The sequence below is a fragment of the Parus major genome, chromosome 3, assembly GCF_001522545.3.
Source record: "Parus major isolate Abel chromosome 3, Parus_major1.1, whole genome shotgun sequence".
Taxonomy (NCBI): domain Eukaryota; kingdom Metazoa; phylum Chordata; class Aves; order Passeriformes; family Paridae; genus Parus; species Parus major.
In genome coordinates this window covers 18,885,978-18,913,644 of record NC_031770.1, presented here as the reverse complement: position 1 = coordinate 18,913,644, position 27,667 = coordinate 18,885,978, and the positions used below count along the sequence as shown (strand labels likewise).

At 41.8% G+C, this 27,667-nt stretch overlaps 1 protein-coding gene across 1 annotated transcript in view; it reads left to right on the top strand.

Moving 5' to 3' along the window:
• Positions 1-27,145, top strand: part of TGFB2 (transforming growth factor beta 2) — a 60,898-nt gene extending 33,753 nt beyond the window's left edge. The window contains exons 2-7 of the mRNA XM_015623105.3: positions 4,109-4,272; positions 18,883-19,015; positions 19,123-19,233; positions 20,916-21,090; positions 21,652-21,805; positions 23,633-27,145. Coding sequence (XP_015478591.1) covers positions 4,109-4,272; positions 18,883-19,015; positions 19,123-19,233; positions 20,916-21,090; positions 21,652-21,805; positions 23,633-23,791 — 896 coding nt within the window. The 3' untranslated portion in view covers positions 23,792-27,145. The remainder of the gene's footprint in view (positions 1-4,108; positions 4,273-18,882; positions 19,016-19,122; positions 19,234-20,915; positions 21,091-21,651; positions 21,806-23,632) is intronic.
• The last annotated feature ends 522 nt before the right edge of the window (positions 27,146-27,667 follow it).

Below are 27,667 nucleotides of genomic sequence, written 5' to 3'. Positions count from 1 at the left end.
GTGTTTTGTAGCTGCCATAATAAAGAATGGGCAGAGCACCAGAAAGAAAAGAAAAAGGAAAAGAAACCCTCCAAAGTTTAATAAACACAAAAGAGAATAAAAATAAATCTTTGGATCATTTATTACGAGCCCTTGATGGAAGGATTAGATTGAAGCTCTCAGCCTTTCCAGTGTGGGTGTATGTGTGAAGGCGGTCTGTCTGGCCTCTTCCAATGAGAAAAGAAAAGTTGTTTACATTTCCTAACTTGGGCTGTGCATGTAATTGATTTCTTTTTGTTTCAATAGCAGAAATGAAAATTCAGAGGGGGAAAAAAAAAGCCTCATTTGGATACAATTGAATTTAGGTCTTTTTCCTTGCCAGAATGAAAGCTCAAGTCTCAGAAGAGCTGTGTCAAACAGAGTGTTTTGTTTCTCCTGAAATGTCAGTACATGCAGTACTTGTGAGGAAAGCTGTGGAAATGCAGGGCTTAGTTCATCAAACACGACTGCGCAAGGCAGAAGTGTCATCCTTTTGTGCAGGTTATTCCTGATTTGGGGAATATCTTCAGCATGAAACAAACTTCCTATCCCCAGCTTTCAGTTTCAGGGTGCTTGACTACACCTTGCTCTGCTCCCAGGTGCTCCTGGGGGCCTGTGTGCTGTTTTGGATGGTTGGTCAGAGCATGTGTTGAGTCTCTCCCGTTTGCAGTGTTCCAACCTGGAGCAATACTGAGGACTGTGTTGGGATGGGTCTCCTGCACCCCTCCCCTTGGTGCTTTTCTGCTGTGTCAGAGCAGGGCTGCTTTCTGTCCAGGTTGCTGGCACAGAAGCCTGGAGGATGCTGGACACTGAAAAAAGACAGTAAGAGGCACAGAAACCACAGTGTCCTTATGCACTTAATCACTCACATACCAGAGTACATTTTAACCTGGCAGTTTGGACTGTCCTGTGTAAAGCAGCTGATGAAGTTTCAGCTTGTTCAAGACAGAAAAAAACCCCCAAAATAAAAAGAGTAAACTTGTGGTGCTCGGTGTTTAGCAGCCTGAAGGGAGGAGGAGGATGGATGCTGCTTTCACCTTCTCCAACAGTGTTGTGTAACTCATCTCATCTTTGATGATTGTGATTATTACAGCTGGAAGTCTTCAGGTTTTTTCAGGGGTTGATTAATGAGTAATTAAAAAATATAAAAATTGAACCTTTCATTGCATTTACTATTCTCTCTCCCACCAAAACAAAAGAAATCTGTGTTTTCCTAGCTGCAGGAAACATATTGATTTAATTCCACTCATTAATGATAATAGTTCAAAGAATACTTCAGAAGTCCAGTCTGCAGCAGGGTAGACTGCCTTGGTTAGAGTCATCCTGGTGTCTGCTGGAGTCATGGGGCCAAAACCAGAGGGGAGTGCAGAGGTATCCAGCTGAATCTGAATTGATAAAACTGTCAGGTTAAGGTGGAGTCACAAAGAGAGATAAATTGCAGCATCTGAGATCACTTAAAGGCTAATCCAAAACCTTGTAGACTCCACAGGGTTCTTACTGTTCCTTTAAAGAGAGTTGCAGGTCTCATTTGTCAGTCTTCATGTTGATGAATTTTCACATAAACCCCAATTGTGCAGTCAGCCATTCCTTCTTTTTTTCATTTGTCTATGAATAATGCCTTTTTCTCAGTTGACTTCCTGTGGATACTGTCATGAATGATAAAGAAACCAAATTTCTTATGTGAGGTTTTGCATATAAAGATATAAAACTATCTTACAAGAGAGATGAAACTTCTGTAAGACAAGAATTTGTGCTTACTCATAGAGGGTGTCCCATGCCTGCCTTCCAGTGGAAGGTGAATTCTTGTTTGCAGTGTATACAAATGCACATATGCAAACACAAAACCAGGCACACTGAAAGACTATTTATTCTCTGTTTTCCTTATATATGAAAGAGAGAAAAAATGCAAATGCAGGAATGGCTCAGGAATATCCACTCAGATACATATTTAGAGATTCGTAATATACAGTATCTAAAACAAACTGGAAGGAAGGCCTGCAAATATAGCACAAGAAAGTTCTAGGAATAAGAAGCTAAATATAAACCAAACTGACAGTTAAATAGGGCTTTTCAATCTAAAATAAAGTCAAGATGGACAGGGTTTGTCTGTGCCAGGGCAAGTGAATGGCTGCTAGTTTGGCTTGTCCACAGTGAGCAAAATGCTAGGTTGATGCCTCAAACAAATGACAGGGAAGGACAACTTACAACTCATCCTGGAAGCATCAATCTTATATATACATATTATTATGCCAAATTATATTCCTAGTAGGATTAGGTTTGGCTGAAGAGCAAGTAGTAGTCTCGGAGTTTCCTACAGCAGGAAAAATAAACTGGAGATACTATTTCTCTCTTAAAGGAGGATGTAATCTCTGAACCAAGTAGCTTTTGTAAGAATTTGCAAAATGTATCAAGATCATAGTTGCAAACAGTTAAGCTTTTCTCAGAAGCCCTTCCTCTGGTGTTTTGAGAGAGTCTAGCACTGATGTGCTGCTGATGGGAGAGAGGAGCAGCTTTGGTGTAGGAGTAATTTGCATCCGTTTGCCTTTGAGTTCTCACTGTGAGATTGCACCAGTTTCCTGTCAATAAGCATGGTAGCCAAGAATAGTGATTATGATGCCTGGGGGGTTATTTTCAAGCACTGCAGATGTGAAAATCTGAGAACCTTTTTTTTTTTATTGTTTTTTTAATTAAATGGAATCATAAGGAAGTCTGGGGCTTCCTGTTCATAGTTGTACCTGTTTGATCATACTGAGGGTCTGCTTTGGGAAGTACTCTTTCAGAGGATTTTTTTTGAAGTGTTTTGAGAACTTGTCATCTCTCACTTATAATGAATCCACAGTTGAGGCTGTGATTATTTCTTTATCATCAAAGATTTTCTCATAGCTACATTTATTAAGTAGTCAGTTTGAACTTAAAGAGCTACAACAAGTGAGTTATTAAATGTGTAACTGTGAGAACACCTGTGCTTCCTCAGCTGAAAATGCCTCCCCGGCCCCCAAACGCAATTTTCCTTTTTCCTTTTCATTTAATTTATCCACTTCAGTTTTCCCACTTTAAGAGAAGAAGAAACCGTTCCCTCCATTTGAGATTTTCATCAGGCCTTAAAATAATTTCATCTCCTCTCTGAGGTGTGTGAGCTTGTCTCCTTCCACTCCCTTCCCCTCCTCTGCAAGGAGTTTGGGTGTCAGGCAGGAGTGCTGCAGGCAAATCTTTCCTGGTGCTGCTGCTCTTGACAGTGTGGAAGATGATGGCTGAACCCCTTAGGGTTACCTGGTTTGTGCAAAACTGCCTTGCTGCTTACCCTTAGTTAGGGTTTACCACTGGGAAGGAGAAATCTTGTTTTGAAACCTAAACTGAGATATCTAACACTGCTGTTGAAGACTTGAGACCATTTTTCTGGGTTTTTTTTTCTGCTTTTCCCCAATGTATAGTAAGGGGTGGTTATGTTTATGGCTTTTACTGCTTCCAAGTGGTCAAAATTCATGTAATCTGGTTTATGGTATCTACTGTCTGCTTGCCTTTTCCCTTTGTTTTTTCCTTCCTCTTCTCTTCCAGCCCACATCACTATAATCAGAATGACTATTTTGTTCCAAAAATATCCTTTAATAACTAGGTATGGAATAACATCTGAAGCTGTCTAATTCATGCTCCATATTCTGGGGGGAAGTGGGTTTCAGAGAACGTATAGATCAGATGAGCTGCTGTTACTTGTTGTCTTAGCAGATCCCTGTGAACTCTCTGTAAGCCTGAAGGCATTTACCATGTACCAACTGCTATGTTTTTTTCTCAGTTCATAAGTATTCAGGATTTTCCACCAGTAGGTTGAAAGAGGGGAGGTTTAAATGCATGACCTGAAATAGAGTTGAAAGTAGTTGTTAATCTCTATTAATATGGCAGTCTTATAAAAAACACATGGGGTAGATTTTCTTAATTTTTATTAAATTGTTAATAGTACTAAATTGACCAGTGGAAACTGAACCGTGCTTCAGATATTTCCCTGACTGAGCCTGTCTTGTATTAAAATGTTTGAAGGAGCAACAACATATTTTATCATCAAGAAAAGTAATAAAATCCCACTGCTTTCTTGCAGACGCCATCCCGCCGAACTATTACAGCCTCTACTTCCGAATCGTCAGGTTTGACGTCTCAGCGATGGAAAAGAACGCCTCCAACTTGGTGAAGGCTGAGTTCAGGGTCTTCCGCCTGCAGAACTCCAAGGCCCGCGTCTCGGAGCAGCGGATAGAGCTGTACCAGGTATGGAGGCACCTCACACACCTCAGCTCCCCACCTTGCTGCTGCTGCAAACCCGTGTAGCTGGCAGAGCAAACCACGGGGAGAAGCAGTTGAGTTCCCTCTCTCCAAAGCAGCCTCTTATTTCAGTGCCTTCCCTGGAAAGGACTTTACTCAAAGCCATACAAAGCTGAAATGTGCAAACTTTTTCTAGCAGTTAAGCCTGAGGACTCCAGAGTTTTGAATCAGCAGTGTGCCCAGGTGGCCCAGAGGGTCAGTGACATCCTGGCTTGTATCAGCAATAGTGTGGCAGGAGCAGGGCAGTGATTTTCCCTCTCTATTCAGCCCTTGTGAGGTCGCATCTCAAATCCTGTGTCCAGTTTCAGGCTCTTCACTGCAAGAAAGACATTGAGGTGCTAGATCACGTCCAGAGAAGGGCAACAAAACTGGGCAAGGGTTTAGAGAGGGAGTCCTATGAGGAGTGCCTGAGGGACCTGGGAGTGTATAACCTGGAGAAAAGGAGGCTCAGGGGTGACCTTATCACTCTGCAACTCACTAAAAGGAGGGTGTAGCCATGTGGGGGTTGGCTTCTGTGCAACCAGCAGGAGGAAATGGTCTCGAGCTGCAGAACAGGAGGTTTAGGTTGGACATCAGGAGGAATTCCATCACTGAAAGGGTTGTCAAGTATTGGAACAGGCTGCCCAGGGAGGTGGTGCAGTCACCATCCCTAGAAGAGTTCAAGGAATGACTGGACATGGCATTTAGTGCCATGAGCCAGTTGACATGGTGGTGTTTGGTCAAAGGTTGGACTATGTGATCTTGGAGGTCTTTTCCAACCTTAGTGAAAAAAAAGAGTGAGAGAACAAGACATGAAAGAAGTTATTCCCAGGATATCTGTCTCCCAAAACCTGGCCTGAACTGTAGTTTACATAGAGGTCAAATTCATCTCTCTGGCCCGTGTTCAGGAGAAGCTTTTCAAGCCTTTCTTGTCGAAATTGAATTAAAACTGAGGTGCAGAGCTTAGGAGTTTCAAACCTGGCTTCTATATAGTCATCCAGGGGTTGAGGCAAGGGAGTGGACAATTCAGGGATTGTGGAGTGAGTAAGAAAATGCTCCATGGCTCTTTCACTCCTGAGTGTTGAAAAGATTTATGTCATTTAATCTTTAAGGACTTTAGAGCCTTTAACCTCATTTAACATAAGAGTCTGTGCATTTGTGCAAATGCTGTCTAGAGCATATATCATCTAAAGCATAGTTCTCCTCACTGAGAAATACAGCAACTTAAAGGGGCCCAGCTCCCAGAAGTTTATACTGAGTAAAAATCATGGTTGTTTCAGCAACCTGTGACATGCTCTACTGAAAACCCTGATGCATAGGATACCATCTTGTAAAAGTGTATGGAGACCCTTCTTAGCTCTGTTCTTGCTGCCTGCATTGGCTGTGCTTGGGAATTGCACTGGGCTTGCAGCACGGTAAACTCCGGCTCAGTTGGATCCAGTGTGTGTGCAAATTTGTGTCTTCTCCCTCATTTTCAAGTGTTCACTTTTTCCTGCCTGGTCTGGTCAAGTGGAAGCCAAACTTGAAGCAGAGAGAGGGGGCAGTTTGGGTTCACAGGCTTGCTGAAGTGACAGTAAAAGCCAGTCATGGAGTCTGACAGCAGGAAAAGGGCATTAGTCTGTTTAGATGTTGTTTAAATGTAGGAAAAGTTTAATACTCATTTGAATGTGGTTCAGGTCCACAGGTGGTTACTGGGGGCTGCAATCTGACTGCCATCCTTTCCAAGAACAGGATGGCAGAAAAGTTGAGCAAATAACGTGTTGTTTGTTAAAAGGGAAAACTAAGAATGTCTATTGAGAATCACTGGTGTTGCCTGTATAGAGCAGGCATCCCAGAGAATGAAACTCAGAATACACTGAGTCCCAGTGATGCTGCCACAGCAGCCTGCTGAAATAATTGTGCATTCTGGCTTGACCTCACTGTTCAGACATCCTAAAAGGAGTTGATGGCATCTCTGGGCTTTCTGTTGTTCTACTTTTGAGAGCTGTTAGTCAGCCACCTGAAAAGATTACAGCTGTGGTTGCCTGAGCTCAGTTCATTGCCTTTCTGTGTTTGAGGAACATGGGACACAAAGAGTTCAGCAGAGGTATGGAAGAAAGGGCCTTTGCTTGGCTGGGATTTTGCCTTGTGATGAGAAACAGCTGGGGCTTGCTTGAAAGAGCCTGACTCCAGCAAGCCTGTGCCCATAGAAATGACTGACACCTGCATCCAGGGCAGGTACTTGGGTCCCTGGATAAATACATGGCTGGTGAATAAGGCAGTTTCTTTTTTAGCTTGGGTGGAGCAAGCTAAGTGAAGTGTTAGGTGAGTAATGAGTGCAGGTTATTGTAGGATTAGATCTTTTCTCCACCAAGAAACAGGCAAGCCAAAGGCAGCATGCCCTGTGTGTTTATGCCAGGCATATTTTAGGCATGTTACTTTGTTCCTTTGCTTGTAGAGAGGCAAGCTGTCTCTGGATCATTTCCCTTTGGTCATGTTTATTTCTTGAAATCTAGTATGCAGCTCTTCCTAAAACCTTGTATGACAGGGGTGTTACAGCTCTGTGGTGGGCAGTCTGAACTGCACGGGCTCCTTCTGCCAGGAGCTCTTCTGCCAAGAGCATGGGAATCCCTAAATGTTGCTGCAACTGATGTCCATCACAGCACATGAGGTTAGGATGCAGTGTTTAACAGGAAAAGCAAAAGAAGGGAGAAATTGGAGACAAGGGTCCCAAGAAGCTTTTGGGTCCCTTCCAACTTGAGATATTCTATTATTCTATGGTATATTTTATAACAGTGCTATAGAAAGCATTCTAAAGCTTACTATATGAATTCTAGAGATCAGAAAGAAGAAAATCTATGCAGATGAAGAAGAATTGATAGGAGGTATTGGTGCCCCAGTGGTGCTGGAGGAGCTTGGGGCTGTATATTAATGTATTGAGAATGCAGATAGAGTTGTCTAGTGGTGAATATGGTACAAACATGGGAGATAGAAGAGGAGCCTGAGGAAGATCCTCATTTCAGTAGAAATGGGATCTATCTTCTGTAAGGGCTGAAGACTTAGTCAGAGATCTGACTCCAGCATGAAAAGCCATGCATGGAGAGTGAGCCTTGCAGAGGGGATTGCCGGTGGAGTTGGCATGAGCAGCTGCTGCTCCTCCTCTGTGCATGAGCTTTGCTTCCTGTCTTGTGACATACATGCTGGGCTTGCCAGGGCTGTTGTGCCCAGAAGGAACAGTGTGGTTTTTCATCTTGCATAAGAAACATTTAATTATTAGGGTTTTTTTTTTTTTCTCCTCCAACCAAGTTTCAGGTTGCCTAGTGTTTTGCTTTGTTGTGGAGTTCTTCTTGATGAGGGTTTTTGAAATTCCTCTCATACCTTCAGTTTCAAGGAATGGTTGTTCCTTTGTCCCCTTGTCTTTCTCAGTCAAGCAGTAGGAGAGGCACAGAAGCCTTCTGGGGAGAATCCGAGCTCTCTTGTGGTTCACTGAGATAGTCCCTGGGCATGTGCACATCATCTAATTGCCCTCCAGGAGCTTTCTGATTTAGTCCAGTGGCAGTTTAGTAGTAGCATATGCAGTAGCACTGATGCAGAAGGGACAGCGTTATTCTAAAGGACTATTTTAGGAACAGCTAGAGACAGATGTGCAGAGTAAATTGAAAAAATAAGCAAGCAGAATATAAATATTTTGTTTCTCTGCCTGATTATTTCTTTGTGTGGTCCTCTGACCTTAGAGATCTACCCCTTAAAATGAAAGAAGAAATGCAAAACTGCACCTTTTCAGCTAAGCTTTCCTCAGGCTGTACTTGGCTCCCTTTTCCAAACCACATCAGAGAGGGACTTTGTGTTTTCCTACAGCCCTTGTTTGCACTGACTCCGGGAAGTCAGTCTGGGGCTGCTTGGCATGGTGAGCCAGGGCTGTGGCCCCTTGTTCCCGGCCCCTGGCCCAGCAGCAGGACTCTGTTCCCACCTCAGAGGCTGAGTAGGAGCAGAGAGCGCCCCGCTCTATTTATGCTGGGAGTGAGTGGTTATGAATCTGCTTGCCAGGTTTTCTGCCATCTGTATTTCTCCAGGCAGTGAATGCTAGAGATTAATTCTCATGGAGGTGCCCTGGGTGCATCCACAAAGCCAATGGGCAAGTAGTAATCCCCGTGTGCAGAAAATGTCTGTTTTCACCCAGAACACTTCTCTTGGTATTTAAGGATTAGTCAGTCACATCTGTGTGTTCCTGCACAGATGGGAAGTGCAGTGCACATAGTAAGTAGTCTTAGAATGGAAAATAATAAAACTCAAAGAAGTAGGAATTAAGTTACTTTTATAAGGCTGGTATGAAAGCTCCTGTCTCTTCTTGGCTCTGGTTAAGTGAAGCCACAGAGAATTAAATTCTTTAAAGGCACTACCTTTTCTCTTGTTTCTTCTGCCCGAAAGGGAGGCTTAATCTGATGGTTATCCTGCTGATCATCAGCACGTTGGAGAGTGGGAAGCCAAAGGGAAGGAAGGAAGCGGCATGACCTCGGACAAGGCACGCTTCTCCCTTCCACTGCGCCATGCTCGCTTAATGCACTTCCCAACGTGCACCAAGACTTCAGAAAATATTAAGAGGATAAAGTGCTTTTGGGGAAGGGAGGAGGAATAATATTAAACAAACAAGTTTTAGCATCCTCCAGTGGCCCTTGCTATGTTTTTAAAGATTTATGCCAAATGCAGGCTTTATTGGAATTTGATCAGATAAAGCTCAGTTGTTATGGGAATGTCTTTGTTCATCAGTTTTCTTGCCTGCTTTGAAGACTTCATCACATCTTTCTTTTATTAAGGTGCTTCTGTATTTATGAATAAAGTCCCTGTACCTTTCAAAAAAAGCCTTGTCTTTTATGAATAAGCATTCCAAACAACAAATAGGCACCACTGCAAAGCAGAACTAGTGGAAACCCTTACAGGGTGAAAAGACATCCTTCAGAGAGTGCTGTGGTATTGGGTTTAAGGTATTTTTATTATGTACAGGCAGTCAAACAATAACAAGTAATAATTACTTCCTGTGGAAGCGGTGCCATGTTTTGTTAACACATCATAAAGCGTCACAAAAACTGCAGCTGAAGCGCTGTGTTTTATTGTCATCGTTATCTGAGGCTGCTGTGGGTGGGATTACCTGAGAGGCTGTGGATGGGAGGGGTGTATCCACAGGATATATCAGAGCGATGGTTGGGGAAAATGAACAGTGCCAGGTTACAGCTGGGGGGGACACATCAGATTGCAGAGAAGAATTTGAAGCAAACAGGAGCAGACCTTTGGTCTTTCCATGATGGGGAGAGTCCAGTTTATGTCAAGAGCTTCTGTGGAGCTTGCTCAGGGTCTAGGAAGAACTGTCTGTTCTCTAGGCGGTGGTAACCCCCATTTCTCCCAGGGCCTCTCTCCCTGCTTGGAGTTAGGAGGAGGAGGATGCTGTGGAACATATTACCCCATTATGAGTCAGATTTAAGTTGAAACCACAGTCGGTTGTTCAAATACTTTCAATTCAGACAGTGTTTTGTCTTGTTTTTCAGTTGGGGAATACGTTTAGCGTGAGCTACTATAGATTTGGGCCAAATCTCCATGGTGCAAATCTGAGGCAATTTACACTGACTGCAACAGAGATCCTTCAGGCTGATCTCCATATAATCAGGAGCAGAGGGGCCTTGCTCTCTTTTCTTGCCAAAAAGTGCCGTCTCTAAGAAAATACCATGAAGCAGGATTTGTGGCTGTGAGCTGGCACAGGATGTCTGTATTACAGATATCACCTGGGGCACTTGGTATGAAAGAATTGACTGCCATCGCTATGACCCACATCTAAAGTAGTGCATTTGGATCTCACAGTTTATGTATTGCTATCCTGAAACCAGACTCTTGCATTCTGAAAGGTTACAAGGTTATGTTGAATGGCAAATGCACAGTATTCTTTGAAGTGTCAAACCCAGTATAAAGTGTGGATGTAATAACTTTCTACTCTACCAAGCTCCTCTTTCCCCCAGCAACAGCTCAGGAGTTTGCTCCTTGTTCCAGAATTCCCTTTTTCTGGTTCCAGGTACTGTATGCCCTACAAAAAGATGTCAGTGCATTGGAGACCATGTCTAGGATACCTTCTCAAATACTCTGTGAGCGTGAGGGGAAGTATTTATGGCTGCATCATCTGCACTGTAATTTGAGAGCGTATCTCGGATGCACCCGCCTCTTGCCAGGAATAGAGTTGTTACTGAAGACAACTTGAAGAAATATGTAATATTTCCATCAGCTCCTGGCAAGGACCAGCGTGTGCTTCCCAGCTGGACACTGCCATGTGTAGAAGAGCGGGCCATGGATGGCTATATTGCCATTCATGGTGCCTGCACATTATTGGAGGTGTGGGAGTGCAGGCCATGGGTCTGAAAACAGCAGCTAGGTTTGGGTTCCTGCTCTTTGGGCCAGGGTTTGTGGGGTAGCCAAGCCTACATTACGCTGGGACATGATCAAGTTTGAAGGAAGCAGGTGAGCATGATAGTGACTGAGCTAAGGAACATCGGGTTGGCTTGATGGCCATGTGCTAGAGGGCCTGTTGGAGGGGGAACGGTGGTGTTCCTGTTCTGGGGAAGTGTAGGAAACAATGTGGAGCTTTTTTCTGGGTTTTTTTGAGGCGCTTTTTTTGGAGGTATTTGTTGGAGAAAAGCCTACCTGAAGAAGAATAGATGATGGGAGAAAATGGAGGAAGATGGGAATGGTTTGGGCGGAAACCTGTAGGTGGTGGGAAACGAAAACGACAAGGAGAACTGTGAGTTACAGGGAGCAAGGCAGGCAAGAGGAAGGGAAGAAAGAGGAGGGACTTGTGGAAGAAGACAACATCTTGAAGGAAGTACTATGTCCAAATACTCATTTAGCCAAGAAAGCTGGATGCCAAAATGTAGTAAAATGCACATGAAGATGAAATATAACTGTCAGGGACAGGACCAAGGAAGAGAAAAGGGCTTAGGAGACCTGTGCATAAAGGGGAGATGAACACAGGAGTACCCTGCAGGATCTGGGAGATTTGGCTAGAAGACAGGAGAACCCACTCTGTTTCTGTTGACTTTGGCTCCTCTTTGTTGATATTTTAATAAAACATAATGTGCCTTTGGCAAGTTAAAGCTAAAGGCTAGATAAGTTTACGGGATTTTTTTGTTTTGCTTCATTTTATATAAAATCTTTCTTTGGAGCTATCTTGAAATCTCCCAAATGGCAGGAAATTGCCCTCAATATTTCAGAATCTTCCAGGAGGAGGACCCCAGACCCTGCGTTCGTTTTTATTGCTTATACAATGCAGAGTCTTCCTGCCTGCCTAAACATAAATCAGGCTGGATGGCCTCGGGGCTCTGTCCCCAACTTACACTGCACATGTATCTTCAGTATCAGGAGGAAGGCCCTGCTTGGGGAACAAATTGAGACAAAGTCCCTTCCCAGAATCTATTCTCTTCCCGAAGCTCATCTCCTTACCACAGGGTGATGCAATGAGTCTGTCACAGTGATTTCATGACATACTTGACTTCCCCTCCCTTTCTGACATGCTTAAGTCCTCATCTCTTTACCCACCTCACACTTCACCTTCTTTTACCTTTAAGTGAGCATCAGCCAACACTGTAAGAGAATCCTTCTGCAGCTGTAGCCCATCCAGATATAAAAGAGTTTGGGTTATGTGTGCAATATGTTCTTTTTATTTGCGAGTTTGCATGAAGAACGTGTCTGGCAAGTTCTGAGCAGATGGATCAGAGAGCTATGGGTTTTTTACAAACTTTGGCAAGTACTCCATACCTTTCTTTGTATTTTGGCAGGAACTCTGCATCTCATATACTAGTCTCTAAAGATTCTGCCCTCAGTTTGAGCCTGATTCGGAGACCATTGCAAGTAATGGAAAGACTTCATTGATAAGCAGAGGGACTGTAAAGCCCCTTTAACTCCATAGCACTGAAGTCAGAGTCTGAATTACTCCTTTGCAGGAGTGGCTACAAGAAGAGCTTGAAAACTCACACTGACATTTTTTAAAAAGCTAGTCTCTTGCACTTAGAGGCAGCTAAGGTTTTGATAGCCAGTAGATTCCCGATTATCTGGCAAAAGGTACTATATGGAAGCTTTGCACTTCATACCATATGTTTCCACATGTAATGAGTAAGAAACTGGAGAGGTTTGCAGCAGAATCAAGGATTTGCCTTCCCTTATGTCCAGGACAGGATCAAAGACCTCAGATTTAACCAGGGAGTGAGAAAGGATTGATAATTAGCATGGCCATTTTTTTAACTGTAAGTTTCAGAAAGAGCTGGCTGGAGTCCCTGAGAGCTGTCCGAGGAGACCTTTGAAATCTGGAACCAGGCAGTGAGTGAATCTTTCAGTAGGGTGACTAGTATGTAAGAATTTGGAAACGCCAAGCAGCTGACCTTGGGAATCTGGTCATTCCAGTGAGAGTTACAGAGAGTTACACTGCAGCCCCCTGCAGTTTCTTCTAGTTCAGAAAAGGTCATCCTAAATGGCAGTTTTCAGCCATGGTGTGCATTGCTGAACTTATCTCTGCCCTCATGTTAACCAGCACAAGCACATCATTTACCACTGGATCTCATTGTTTGGGCTTATTTACTTTAAGTACATGTCAGGTTATTTCCATTATTTTTAAAAGGGCCGTGAAGTTCCAATGGAAATCGTGGATAATGGCTGATAAGTAAAAGAAAGAGTAGTGAGCCTGCCAAGATGTTGTAATACACAAGAACATCACAGGAGTCTGAAATGACAGAGAAGGGAAGGGAAGGAAGGAAGTTATCAGGGGGCCAACAGCATCTGGAGGGAGGAGATCAGACAGTCCAGAATGAATGGAGAGGAAGGACAGATTAATAACAGGTTTTCACAAGATAATGCCATATTTACTGCTGTTCAGTGACTGCAGAACCCACACTGGCTGATAGCAGTGACCGTTTCAAGTTCCGAGGCAATGCAGGAAACAGGATATTTTTAAGTGGCCGTATGATCTTATTACTATGTTTGGAAAGTTCATCAACTTGTTTTAAGAAACTGTAAGTCACCAAAAATATTTCCAAAGAGTCGGTGACCATAATTCTCAAACCCAGCTATAAAATGCTCTTGGTTTTCTTGGCTGCAGCAGATGTATGTCATTGATGCATCAGCCTGTGTATCATCACTGCTGAACCACATTCAGTTTTTTGTTTGTTTTCTGGCTGAGGAGGTGGTGAATTTATTTGCCAAAACTATTCCACTGTAAATTATACTTAATTGCAATTTTCCTATTCTTCCGCATCTGACTGTGGTGACAATAGAAGAGCAGAAGTAGTTATTGGCCAGAATACCAAATCTGAAATGAACTAAACAAGTTGCTGTCCTGGAGCTCTAGTTATTTAAAAGAACCAGTGTATCTTCATGTCAAATTTTTTCCTTTTAGCTGTGTAATGAGTCACAAAGACAGGCTGTTCTGGCGTCTGCTGTCAGTGGTTATTGTCTAGAATACATACACTAATGTGTTGATTCAGTTATCCCCTGCTTTAGCTGCCTAAATAGATGAGCGGGGGAGTAGGCAAAGGAAACTTTGAGCAAAATAATTATGTTTCTTTTAACAGTCTTGGGCTTAGGAGTTTTTTCGAGTTTGTTTTTGAACCAGTTTAATTACACTGACGCCGAGTGCTGCTGCTCTGCTCATGTCAGCTTCTGATATGCCACATTCTTTAAAGTAGTCATGTTTCTGCTTATTTTGCAAGCATCCTGCTTTGTTTGTTATCATGAATTATGTAATATTCTCAGTGTACTTTACAGTTTATAAAATACAGACTAAGATAATCCTTATCCTTACTTTTATACTCAGAACTGTGTGATAGTTTCTTGAGGTGTGTGCCTGTAAATAAACAGTTTCATCCTCCAGTATTTTAATGAAGATTTCAGCTATTTGATACTTAAATTGTTTAAAAATGTATCTGCTAATGCTTCCCAGATAGTCTGAAAAACAAGCATAGCAAGTGACAGAAGTAATTTACAAATCAGTATTTTCTGGAAACTCCTCATTCTTTAGAAACCAGTTTGTGACAAAACTAAACTTTTTTCCTGCTGAATGCCCTGGTCATGGCAATTTGGGATATGCTTTCAAGATAATGTCATGTGTCAGCCTTCTCTAATGGATGAAGAGGAGCACAGACAAGTCCCTGCCAGCTGAGCAGAGGTTCTCCCCAAGAAGACTGAGCAGAATGAAGAGTAGATTTCAACAAGATTTGTAAAATACCAGAAATCTGGCAGGCCTGATGAGGGTGGCATGTGAGTGCTGTCATCACCAAGATCCCCGGCTGGGCTTCCTAAACATATGGAGCTGTACAAACAAGAGCAGTGCTTTGTTTGCATCTGGCGTCTTCATGAGCCATTTCCTGCCATTAACTGCATTATTCATTTATTCCTGTGTTTGTTTCACCTTGATCTGCTGGCTTTAGCTGCATGTATGTGATATCCAGAGACCCTTCATGGTATTTGTAAGATTATTTTTTTACCAGGTGTTTTCATGAAGCCTCAGAATTGAAAAAAAGCGTATGAGAGGTAGGTTAGCAGTGGGCATAGAGAAAGGTAGGTAGAAGGCAGTGTACAAGACACAAGGTCAGGATAAGATTAAAAAGGTATTTTAGTTGGTGGTTTTCCTGTGAAAGGGAGGAATCACATACAAAAATGGGGTAGAAAACCGCTTGAAATTGTTCTTAGAATGTAGAGCATTGCCACTGAATGAAGATTACTCTGTATACTGGTCTAGAAGTCTGGTGGATCACCTTTTGGTAACACTTCTTCCAGTTCAGCTCATCCCCACAGCATGCGATCATATGCGATTGTTCCCTGTGCAATCAATTTATTAAAACAGGCAGTGCTGCGTTATCACTCTGTTGGAAGCTAGAGCAAATAAGGAGATATCCCTGGACAGACATGCCCATGTCCAGAACCCGGGCTTGTTGGCTTTGAGCTTTCTCTGAGGCGTGTGTGAAGGTGTGTGTGCTCGCAGCCGTCAGCGCGCAGCTGTCGTGCATCACCTGCTGTTTGTACGTGTGGGTGCTGGGATGTGTCCCTCCTCAGTGAGGCAGGTGGGGCTGCCTGTGTGGAAACTCTGTCTCCTGCTCATGCAAATGATGGGATCTGTGTCTCTGCATGCAGTGGGTGATGCACAGGATTCCCCCACTGGAAAACCTTAGCCTCCCACGTCATGGCCTGTAGTCAGACCAAACTCTTTCTGCCTCTTTAAGAGGGAGTGTTTGGATAAGGACCCAGAAGGAAGTAAGAAAGGATTAAAGGAGAAGTTTAACTCAGGTGATTTTTCTCTTCTGTGGGTTTTCTTTTTTCCCCTTGCCTTCTGTTAATATTTTTAGTGCACTGAAAACTTTTGCACAAAGCTTTCATTTAGCTCCTGCAGGTACAAGCTGTGCAGCAGCAGTTCTGATAATGGTGTTTGATGTGGTTTTGGTGGGCTGAGCATGAGGATGAGGTGCTGTTTATAGGTAAGGCAAGGCAATGTTTATAGGTGAAAGCAATATCTCTTCTAAGACCAATCAGTGTGGTTGGAAGAAGTAGACAAGCTTTCAAGCACAAAAGCTGCAAGGCACAGAAAAGGCTTTTATTCTTTTTTTGAAACTAAATTAGTTGATCTAGTAGGAAGAAGGGACTGGAAACAATGAAAGAGAAGTTTTTCATTGAGGATATAGGCTTGAGGGTGTATTGGAAGGAAAAGGTGTGTTGCTGATGGGGAAGGTTAAAACCAGAAATGTAGGGCAAAGTAAAAAGAAGCAAACCAAAGTGGGGAAATGGCAGAGAGAACCTAAAATGCTTATTTCACTTAGTAATATCTGGAAGAATCATTTGAAGAATATTTTGTAGCTGTAAAAGTTTCTGAGAGATTCCTACAAAAAGGCCCCTTTGTTTACCACCATATAGAGTACAGTTGCTTCAGTGTGGATGGAAATAGAAAGCAGTGTAGGAAAAGAAACTTAATCAGATAACTTTGTGGGAGAAAATGGACTCTTAGGATCCAGCCTAGGATTTTATCTTCCATTAGCTTTCCACATCTGCAACAGTGTCAGAGAAAAAGAAGGGAAAATGGAAATGGTGGGGCTAGAAGATCATTCTTGCTTACAAGTACATGGGTTTTTAAGGTCATACATCACCCTAACACTATAAAGATATTTCACCCAAGAAAAGGAGATTGAAGTTAGTTTCACTAAGTGTAACACTCTTCTCACTTAATAGCCTTTTGCTTAAGAACTTCCTGTGCCTGTTGAACCGATGGTGTCAATTGTGGAAATTCTCTCGTACTTAGATTGTGACTTTTTACCTCATTCTTTATAATTTTCTTCCTGAACATGCTGCATAAACAACATGGGGAGAAACTTTGCTTTCAGATATTGTAGGTACCATAGGGTGGATAATATCCAGCTGTTTTAGTCCACTTTCCATCCTGTCCCACAGTGCCATACAGTTCAGAAACCTGCCAACACTTTTCTTGACATTCATCTCAGCAGTGGGGATGGATTTTCCTTGTACCATTGGATATGTGCAATGAGGATTTCTTATATTTTACAAATGCCTTTTATTTCAGGTACACACTGACAGGCCTTGACTCTGTCTTTTGGTAGCAATTTGGATAAAGACTGGGATAAATACGTTTATTTTTGATACCAAGGCACAGCTGTGTCTTCAGAATATGTCTAAGACCAATTATAGTTAACATCAGGAGATTGCTTTTGGCACATTACTTGCTTTTAGTCCTTACATCACTGCCAAAACTGAGGTATGCAGTTTCTGGAGTCTTTGGAAAGATATGACTGTGCAGAAAGGAAGAGAAATAAGCCAAGTTCTTGTGTCCCATTTGCCTCAACCCCCTCCAGCCCCAACACATCCTTGCAGAATGACAGCTGCATTACATCCTCAGAAACACTTGACCTGATAAAGACCAAAGGGAAGGCAAAGTTATATTTGTACTTCTCTGGGACTTTCCCAGCATTGATTACTGATTCTCTCATCCCTCTGGCACTTCTGAGCAGTGGTAGTCCCCTTGCTGCTGCCAGACTCTGTAAACAGTTGTTCAGACACTTTGTTTGAAGGTTACCTCATAAAAAGGAGTCCCAATGTTCACTGTTTGAGTGTCTTAGTTTCTACTGGGGAGCTCGGCATCGCCTACCAGGGGCCCTTAGTAATCTTCTGGACTTGAACCAACACCTTCTCACGGCTTTTTGCTAAATGTGTTGATCAGAAAGAAGACAAAAGAGCTTGTCATATTGCTGTTCTTTTCATAAGACAAATGTTACTGTAGGAGCCACGCTGTTGGCCTATGAGAGATCCAGCACTGCCTTGCAATAAATAGGAATAGGGAGCCTCTACATGCTGTCTCCACATGCTGGACAGAATCTGAGCTTTTCAAGCCTGTTTAATTACGAAAAGTCTGATTTTATCACGATTACATAGTTTCACACCTCTTTTGAAATATTTTTCTTTACATGTTTTATGCAGTTTCACCATGATTTTATTACAGCAGCTCTTGCTAGATGTCAGGTTGTTCTGGGCTGAGAAAATCGGAGGAAACAATGAGGTGTTGTCAGTTACTCATTTGGAGATGGACTTGGGTGCTTAAAGAAGGGAAAAACACAAAACAATGTATGAAGTCGCGCGGCTGGCATGCCAAAAGTTACAAAGTGATGTTATCGTGTGGTATCTTGATTGGAGATGACTTAATGTTGCATGGCATTCCAGCTCCCTACATCACAAAACTATCAACAGAGTAATAACTAGAAAACCAGAAACCTGTGAACAGCCAAAAGACAAATTGTTTTTGTCCTAGAGTTAGGATAAATAATAGCAGGCTGTGCTTGTATATGGGAAGGCTCTCACTGAATTGTGCCTGGGATGAGGGGGACTGTGGGCACTTGAAATTCTGGTCATGTGGGGCCTGGATTTCTTCTGTTCAGGTATTTTTTATTGCTTGGTCAGTAGAAGCTTTGCTGAAACATTTGACACAAATGCAAATAAAGCAGGCATCAAAGTTAGGACGGAAGCAGCCTCACCTGTTGCACAAATCCATGCAAGGCCATCTGTTTAATGTATGATTAGTGCCTGAAATCAGAGGGAAGGCTTTAAAAGCAGGAATAAGGCAAAACCATAGGTTAATTATAGGGGAGAAATGTAATATCTTCAGTGTACAGACTGCATTGTACAGCCTGGACTTTGGCATCTTATGTTCTAGCCAGTGTAAATATTACTGAAGAAGGTAAAATAGCTTATTTTGATGATTACTGTGATCTCTTCAGCGCCTGTATTACAGGATAAGTTTTCAGGGCAGTTCTTTCTGTTCTGATTTCTCTCACAAAGGAATATGTGATGGTGTGTTTTGCTTGGGAGCCTAAGCTGATTTCATTAGGGTGTTTTCATATTGCTCTTCTCCTTACACACCCTAAGAAGATTCTTTCTGAAAATGTGCCTGAATGTTCATCTGCTGCATAGAGGTTTCAGCCATAATAGTTTCTTGTGCTATTTTCTAGTGATAGTGGTCCATTTTAAAAGCAACTAGGTAAATGTTAACCTGTAGGCAATCTTATTTGTTGTTTCTTGCAGGTTTTAAAATCTAAAGAATTATCGTCACCAGGACAGCGCTATATCGACAGCAAAGTAGTTAAAACAAGAGCTGAAGGAGAGTGGTTGTCTTTTGATGTCACTGAGGCTGTACATGAGTGGCTCCATCACAGAGGTGACAAAAAGTGCTCTCCTGCCCCAGCTGCTCCTCCATTAACTCAGGAGTATTTCAGAATCATTCGACGTGTAAAAACCAACTCCACTCAATTTTATGTTTTGCAGACAGGAATCTTGGATTTAAGATAAGCTTACATTGTCCATGCTGTACCTTCGTGCCTTCCAATAATTATATCATCCCAAATAAAAGTGAGGAGCTCGAAGCAAGATTTGCAGGTAATGAAAGGAAAAAAACTCCAACTTTTAAAAATGCTGTGGTATGTACTAATTGAGGAGGGAAACAAAAAGCTGTTTCTGCCTCCTAAATGGCATTCAGATTCATTTGAGAATCATGATTCTCAGCTGGTAGGAAATGGTACTAAAGTCACAAGGGTAGAACCATATCACCTGAACAATTCTAAAATCAGAAGGCATGATAAAGCTGTCTCATTCATGCAGCTTTGATGTCCTTAAGAGTCTGTTATTACAGTTTTCAGCATGCTCACAGGATATACATACAATTTTGGGTTTAGTGAAGATTCTTGCACAGTTTGCCATCCACTATTGGATAGTAATAAGAAAACAGCTCAATATTTTCAAAATAAACCATTTGCTCTCCATCCTAGTACTGTAATGAGTCAGACTCAGTTGAAAAGATTAGAATGAGTGGGAATTAAAATATAAAAAACTGTGTAGTGAGGGTTAGGTATAAATGTGCTCTTTATGGACAGCAGGCAAGGTGACATGGAGTAAATATACCAAGGTCATATATGCTCTCTTGTGTTTTTAAGCCATTAAACTTTCAGTTTCACAAAGAGAAATTATATTTAATTGACTGTACTACAGTTACCATCTACCAGTACATACTATAGCTATATTAGAACCAATTTCAACCTAAATTCTGTTCATGAAGTTCTCATTTATTGAAATGTGTCATGATTTGGTTCACTTGCGATCCAAATACTTGGCTATATTCCTTGTCAAGTACTAAGTTTTTCTAACCATTGTTTCACTGAATTGGAATTTTTTCCTGTAAGTAAGTACAAGTACTGTACATATGATTAAAGCCATTGTGTACATTTGAAAAATTGTTAGTATGCTGTTTGGTCACTATAATTGCATATGTTAAGAATAGTGTATCTTTTCCTGTTTAGATGGTAGAGGGTTAATTTTCTAAAGGATCTTAACAAAAGGCATAACATGACTCCTATGAAAGGCCAATAGCTTGAGTTTCTTGTCTGTGCTATTGCCATGATAAGAAGGTAGTGAGGCAGTTAGTGTAAAAAGAGAATACAGAATGTGAGGCCATGGATTGCCATTTCAAGAAGAAATACTTTGATCAGTGTCTTTGCCATGCCCATATAAAGGAAGAGAATAAAATAACTGACTTTCTGGGGAAAATCAGCAGATTTAAATAAACTGGCAGTGAAAGACAGGGAATTTACAAGTATCAGAAAGGAATGAATGTGATGGAGGAAACTAATGGGATAGAAGTAAGAGTGGGAAATGAAGGTGAAGTATCCAGAACAGCTTTAGAGTGTTTTAAAAGGTACATTCCTGTTGAAAGTTGGGAGTACTGCTCTAACTGAAGCAACAAAAGAATCACTGCTTGGGGTGTTTGAAGCTAAGACAGCAGATGCAGTGACTGAAATTGCCTCCTCTGTTACTCATTTAAATGTTTCTGGTAAATGTACTGAAATGCCATTAAACAGATGTGAATGTGGGAGGGTTGATACAATAGCTAACAGTGAATATCTTAGGCATTTTGGGTCAAGATTTGTCCCCCCCTTCCCCGGTAAACATGCCCAGCTGACACCATCATGGCCCAGTTTCTGAGAGATTTTTTTTTAAGAGATGGTTTATTTAATTTGTGAAGAAAAAGCAACACAATGTTTATCACCAAAATGTATTTTTTGAAGGTATTGATGACTACACATATTCCAGTGGTGATGTGAAAGCTTTAAAGTCCAATAGGAAAAAATACAGTGGGAAGACCCCACATCTTCTGCTAATGTTGTTACCCTCCTACAGACTTGAGTCGCAACAGCCCAGTCGGCGGAAGAAGCGTGCTCTAGATGCTGCCTATTGTTTTAGGTAACTATGCCTGCACATCCAATATTCTTACACAGTCTTGGGAGGTGTCATGCAGTTGTTTATCATGTTTCTTTACAGTTGGCATTTATACAGAATATACTCTCCTTCTCAGACCCAGGGTCTGTGTGTAGCAGGTCTCTGCCTGGCAGTCTCCAGTCCCACAGAGAGAGGGGCAGATTGTTGTGACCCTAGACAGCAGAAGCTCAGTTCCATGTGGGATGATTCCCAGATGCATTAACCCCGTAGTTAGAGCCAAATTATCACATTCCCTTTGTTCACCTAGTCAATGTCCTCTGTGGGACCTGGAGAAAAACATTTGAGTAGTCCTCCAGGGGAGCCATTAGCTTTGTCTGTATGAGCAAGTCCTGCCATGTCTAAGCATCTTGTAATAACTGTAATTTTAGTTACAGCATAAGCTACTATTGGTTTGATTTAGTTGAGAATTTTTGTGATTCAGACTTGTCTGCCTGTAAAGGATCATTCAGGGAGCAAGCAACTGTATTATTTTTACTCCTGGTGTTGTTCTTGTTGTGACCTCTGTGTTTATATTTTATTTCCCAGGAATGTGCAGGATAATTGCTGTCTGCGTCCACTTTATATAGACTTCAAGAGGGATCTTGGCTGGAAATGGATTCATGAACCTAAAGGATACCATGCTAATTTCTGTGCAGGAGCCTGCCCATACTTATGGAGCTCAGATACTCAGCACAGCAGAGTAAGTAATAGATTTGCTAATTTTCAGCTTCTGTTTTGTAACTGCAGGTTGAGCTATGTTTCTGGGACTGACATCAGCACCAGTGTCCAGAGCTAGTGTGAGTAACTAAGGATGATGAAGTGTGGCCCTATAGAGGAACTCACACATGGCCTTAAGCCTGGTGTTGAAGCAGGAGAAATGTATTGCCCCAAAGATTCACTTCTTTTTTAATATGTTCATTGATACGAACACATGGTTGCATTGAATACTTTCTGTGAGTATGTAGCCTTTGGAGGTGGCTTGGAAAAGGCTTTTCATTACAGACTTGAGTGGAAGATGGCACAATGAGTTTGGTCAGTAAAGACACTGAGGGAGGCACTTCAAAGTAACTAAAGGGCTGAGTTGTACTGCCTGGTCACCACCTACTTTTATGACCTGCCATTTCAAGGTTAGCACCTGCCATGCTGAATTTCATGAAAATCTACTGATAGCTGTCTTTCTTTTACTTCAAGAGACATATTCTTTCTTACATTTTGAAGATTTCTAAGGGGAAGAGGGACTTTGAACCGAGTAAGAGTTGTCTGATATGGGACTTTTTATTTTAGGGATTAGATGTAGTATTTTAGCCAACTGCCTTAGTATGAGTAGTATTCTGCTGTGAAGTGCTAATTTCCTCTCAACTATCACTGAGGATGTCTAGACAGTAAATGCTAGAGACAGACATTTGCATCATAGTTTTGTAAAGTAAGAATTTCACCCTCTGCTCCATACTAAGAATGATGCCTCTCCTTTTTCAAGCCTTCCTTAAAATGACAGATCAGTGACAGCCAGCAGGGAGAAATTGCCGTGTCCAAGGGACAGCTTGAGTTCCTTTTGGTTGGTAAAACCATGATATCATGTTCTTCCTGAGCTTACAGACTCCTTTGTAGCTGTCACTGTCTGTGACATTGTACTGTTAGCAACGTCAGCAGGCAGAGGTATAAATAAAGCGAGGATGTTTCCGTGCTGATGTGGAGTAGTGGTGTACACGTTTTGGAGCTGCACTTGTTTTTAAAGGAAAGAGGAAGAGTAACTGTCATGGTCACAAATATGTGGTTTGGATAATTGCCCAAGAAGCCAGAAGTTGCCTAATAAAGTAGCTAGTGTTGCTGTCCTGAACAGATCTTCTGTCTCTCTGTGCTGCAAATGTTGTGTAGAAGTTCTAGGAAAAGGTCACTTGGTGTTTGGCTAAGGCATTAATGGCATCCTCAGGAGCACCTATGCATCATCAGTGGTTAACCCTACATACTTCCCTTGCAAAGAACCATGCATAGGAATCCAGGGTGACATAGGTGATAAGTCCAGGTATCTGGCTCTCAGCAAGAGTAACTGCAACTTGAGTCCTGCTGCTCCCAGGGTGGCATTAATGGACTTAATTAACATGGCCAGAGGGTAAGAGAAGAGGAGTGCCTGTGCTCTGAAGAGGTCTCTACTCTTTGGTCACTTGAAAATCCAAAATCCTGTAAACAGAAAATAGCAAATTGAGGAAAGAGATAAAAACCTTTCCATTTCCTCTGTACTCATAAATATAGTGTGCCTGTTGATTAAAGAGCAACACTTTAGAGGTGGACTCCAGGTATGTACCTGCTTTGAGACTTGAGACTGTATGGATAAAAGTTTAGGAAATTCAAGCATATTGTGAGGACCAGATTGAAGTGAAAAAGCATAAAAGCCCCCTAAAATCCAGGAATCTTCATACCGCATTCAGTGGGCGTTCTCTCAGGTGCTGTGGGAGGGAGTGATGCAGAAAATGGTTCTCTCATTAGAGGTAGCTGCCTTAATCTGTCTTGTTTTGGTTTCTCCTTCTAGGTACTCAGCTTGTATAACACCATAAATCCAGAAGCTTCAGCCTCTCCGTGCTGTGTGTCCCAGGATTTGGAACCCCTCACCATCCTCTATTACATTGGAAAAACACCCAAAATTGAACAGCTGTCCAACATGATTGTAAAGTCTTGCAAGTGCAGCTAAAGGATATCCCTGAAACAGCATGACGTGTGTTTATAAAAAGAAAAGATAACCAAGGAAAAAAAAAAGAGAGAGTGAGAAGGAAAGAAAGAAAAATAAAAACCCGGGTTCAACAGTGTTAAAAGAAAAAAAAGAAGAAAAAAAAGCGGTACTAGTCTGAACTGTTTGAAAGTTTGTTTTGTTTTTTGTTTTGTTTTTTTTTTTCAACTGGCATCTGAAGCAAAACATTGAAGGCTTTTTCCTACATTTCACCTACACATAGTGTGAGATAGACAAGAAGCAAAGTTAAAGAAAAAAGAAACCTTTTGAAAAATAAACACTGGAAGAAAATTGTTAGTGTTAACTATGTGAAAGGAAAAAAACAGGAAAATCCCATGAAGTGGAGTTGCTGTATCTGTCCCGTGCCTTACTTGATCTCTCTGTATTGTTACGCAATAGGCATCCTACCCATTCCTCTTAGCTATAGAGTTAACAGTGCGTTATTTATTTGTGTGTAAAAACTATCAAATGAACATTTCTGTATCACCATTGGAAAAATGAAAACCAGCCAATGTGGACAAAGTGGAGACCAAATAAGCTGCCAGAAATGCTTATAAAGCCTAAAGGAACACAAGTTCAAAAGAATCAGAAAAGTAATGGTTAGTTAAGTTCTATTAAAATAGGGATCGATTATTATATTACTGACAAACACTGCCTTTAAAATACCTTATTTTTCATGCCAGCTGCCTAGAGAGACTTCTTGTAAGGTCTCAAACCCTTGTTTAAAATACTGAATAATTTACTAATAAAAGACACTCTGTTTCAGTCTCAAAGACAAGTCTATAAGATTTTTTTTTTTTACTGTAAATGATTTAAAATGTCAGTTTAGTAAACCAGTGAAATATTTAACATGTACTGGTCTAATCTTCAGACCTTAATATGTTGCTGTATAGCTATGCTATGGGAATTTTTTTTGTTCTTTTGGTATATGTAACCATACCTAGAGTATTACAATAGGTGGGTAGTAAAAGCCAGCTTAATTGGAAACATATCTGTAGATCTCTATTTGTAAACTATTAAAAAATTACGTACTTTATGTGTAATGTGTAAATTTTCACCATATTTTTGTACTCTGTAATACTGTCAGCTCTCATGACTTTGAATTTGAATTTGGGGCTCTTTTGATCACTCAGAATCATGTGTTTCCCTCTAGCTGGCCAGTATGAGTAGAGTCCCTATATTTTGACTTGCACTACAAATACATGTTTTATAATAATTGCTATACATGTGCTTTGTATATTGTTCATCATTATGACATAAGCTACCTGACTCCATTTGTTTTTCTGTTTTATAAAAAAAGATTAAAGCAGTCTCCCCCCCCTGCTCCTCCCCTCCTCCTCCAGTTGTCCCGGTTCATAACACTTGGATCGCAGTGTGGTTTGGATTCCTGGGCCTTCCCATTTTCTTTCAGCTGTAAGCATTCAAACAGATGGGCAGGGAGCGAGGTGTTGAGAGAAGAGATGTCCCAGCCTGGCTGAGGCGAGGCAAAGCCTTGCAGAGAATGGCATTCACCATGTGCAGGAGGCTGTAGGGAGCGGCCACCGCGGCGATGCTCGCGCGGGGCAGGAGCAGGATCGCAGCGCCCTGGGATGCACGGCCCGGCACACGGGAACTCTGCAGCTCCTCTGCGGGGCTGCTCCTGCTGCAGGTAACACAGGTTTGCCTTTGACTTCCTCAGTGGCACAGCAGGGCCCTTTAGGCTTCTGGGGTATGTGTAAGGATTGGCAGGATCAGACCCTTGATTTTTGGAAGTTTACCAAATTTTTTTCTCGGTCGAGTTCACATTAAAGCTTCTTTTACAAAAATGAAAAAGGAACGTGGGGGTTCCTAGGATTTTGTTGTTAACGTTTTCATGTTGTAGAGGGAGTAAGTAAAAAGATCACATCACACACATACTTCATTTTTAAAAAGCCCCAACCTGAATAAGAGTAAAAAGAATTCTGAAGAAGGCAGAATCGTTTCATTTCACGTGATGAATGCTGCTGCAGAGCAAAGCTGGAGACCTGCAATGCGAGCATTCTACTTGGATGAGAAGGACATTTTCTGCCTGAGTGGTGTTGGGAGGACACTCCTGAGCTTGGTGTTGCCAGCACTGGTTTTAAGAAGTGCAGTTTCTTTGGCTTCAGCCGAATGCTGGTGCAAAATTGAGGTGCTGACACAGTGGCTTGCACTGGCAGCTCCTCAGGACTTCTGTGGAGCCTGTGTTTATTGCCTAGATGGGAACATAGCCCCAGAGCTGATCCAATCCCACCCACTGGCTCAGGAGGCGAAGGTATGTTAAGACTTCTGCTTTATTTAGTGAGCTGAGGTGAACAGGTGAAGAATCTGTCCTGCTAACACTTGCTTGAGCCAGACTAACGCCAGTGAGAAGATGCACTGAACTCAGTGAAACTCCTCAGGGTAATACATACTCTGGATTTTGCTGTATAGCAACAGCAAAATTGGTTTTATCAGGTTCAGTATGAGAACTGTATTTTTGTTGGACAGGAGAGAAGACAGGGGTGAGCACATTTTACAAAACTTAAAAATATTTTTGCAGTTCTCTGATACAGGAATGCTGCTCAAAACCACTTTTGAAAAAGTGGAATGGGAGATAGCATAGTTGTCCAACTATACTCACTGTGTGCTGGATGCAGCTGAAAATTTGGAACTTGGATTTAGAGTTTTTCTCTAAGCATAAAACACTATTTCTGTAAGTCATTGCCCCAAGATCGATTTTTTTTAAAAAATTTCTAGTGTTCCTCAAAATGCACTGATAATATTTTAAATTCTCTATTTTAAATCTACAATTTTTTTTCTTGTTCATTAGGCATGTATTTCCCTTTAATTACCAAGGGTGTTAGGCCTGATCCTACAATATGGAGAACTCATGGGTGAAATTCTCCACTCTAGAGTGAGGTAATGTGAGTCCTTAGCACTTCTCAGGTCTCATGTAAATACCCCTCAAATTATCTTTAGATGGGTCTGCAACAGCTCAAGGACTTTGTGCTATGGGGCCTTATTTTGGCAAGGTCATTGCCACTGTCTGAGCAAAGTCCCTGAGAGCTGATGGGAAATGTTCAGCATCTTGAAGGATCAGACCCAAGGGGCTGACTGGGGCTGAGGGGGAATCATAGCACTTAGCTGGGTGGGGTAGGACAGCACTTCTTATGTGTTTAGCATCAATACAACTGTATGGTTGGCATGGTTTAAAGGAGAAAAAAAAAGGAACTTAAAGAACAGCTGTGTTGTACTTTGGTGATTGATTACTCTGTATTTTAACACATTGTATGTCTGTTTTTGTGGTGCTCTAGTGGTAAATAAATTATTTCAATTATATGCTGGTGTTGCTTTCATATGGCTGTGTTCCTCTGGCACAGGCAATTCCCCAGCTCTGGAATGTTAAATCCCTGCAAAGCTTGATTTGGTGTGGGATTTTGTCATGTGTGACCTTGATGTGGTCCACCACAGGCTGAGGTGAAGAACATCCTTCCAGGGTGAGGGTGGATCGTATCTGCTATGGGGGTTGCTCTCACCTCAGCCACTGTAGTGGGTGTCTTGGTCTGTAGACAGCTGCCTCAGTTATATCAGTTTACCAGGAGCAGCCATGTGGCACATGGAAGTGGATTCTTGACACAGGATTCCTTGGTTTGTTGTCTATTTCCACACACTCTGCAATATGCAATTGCATTATCTTGGCAAATAAAAATTTAAGGGGCCTGGAGCTGCAAGCCTGAAAAGCGTTTCATCAGCTCTAGTCACTTAAATAAATAAAACTGATGGGAGGAAGGACTTCAGGATTGAATCACTGCTTTTAAAGTTAATAAAATTATATATGAAAATGCTTACAGAACTGGGACT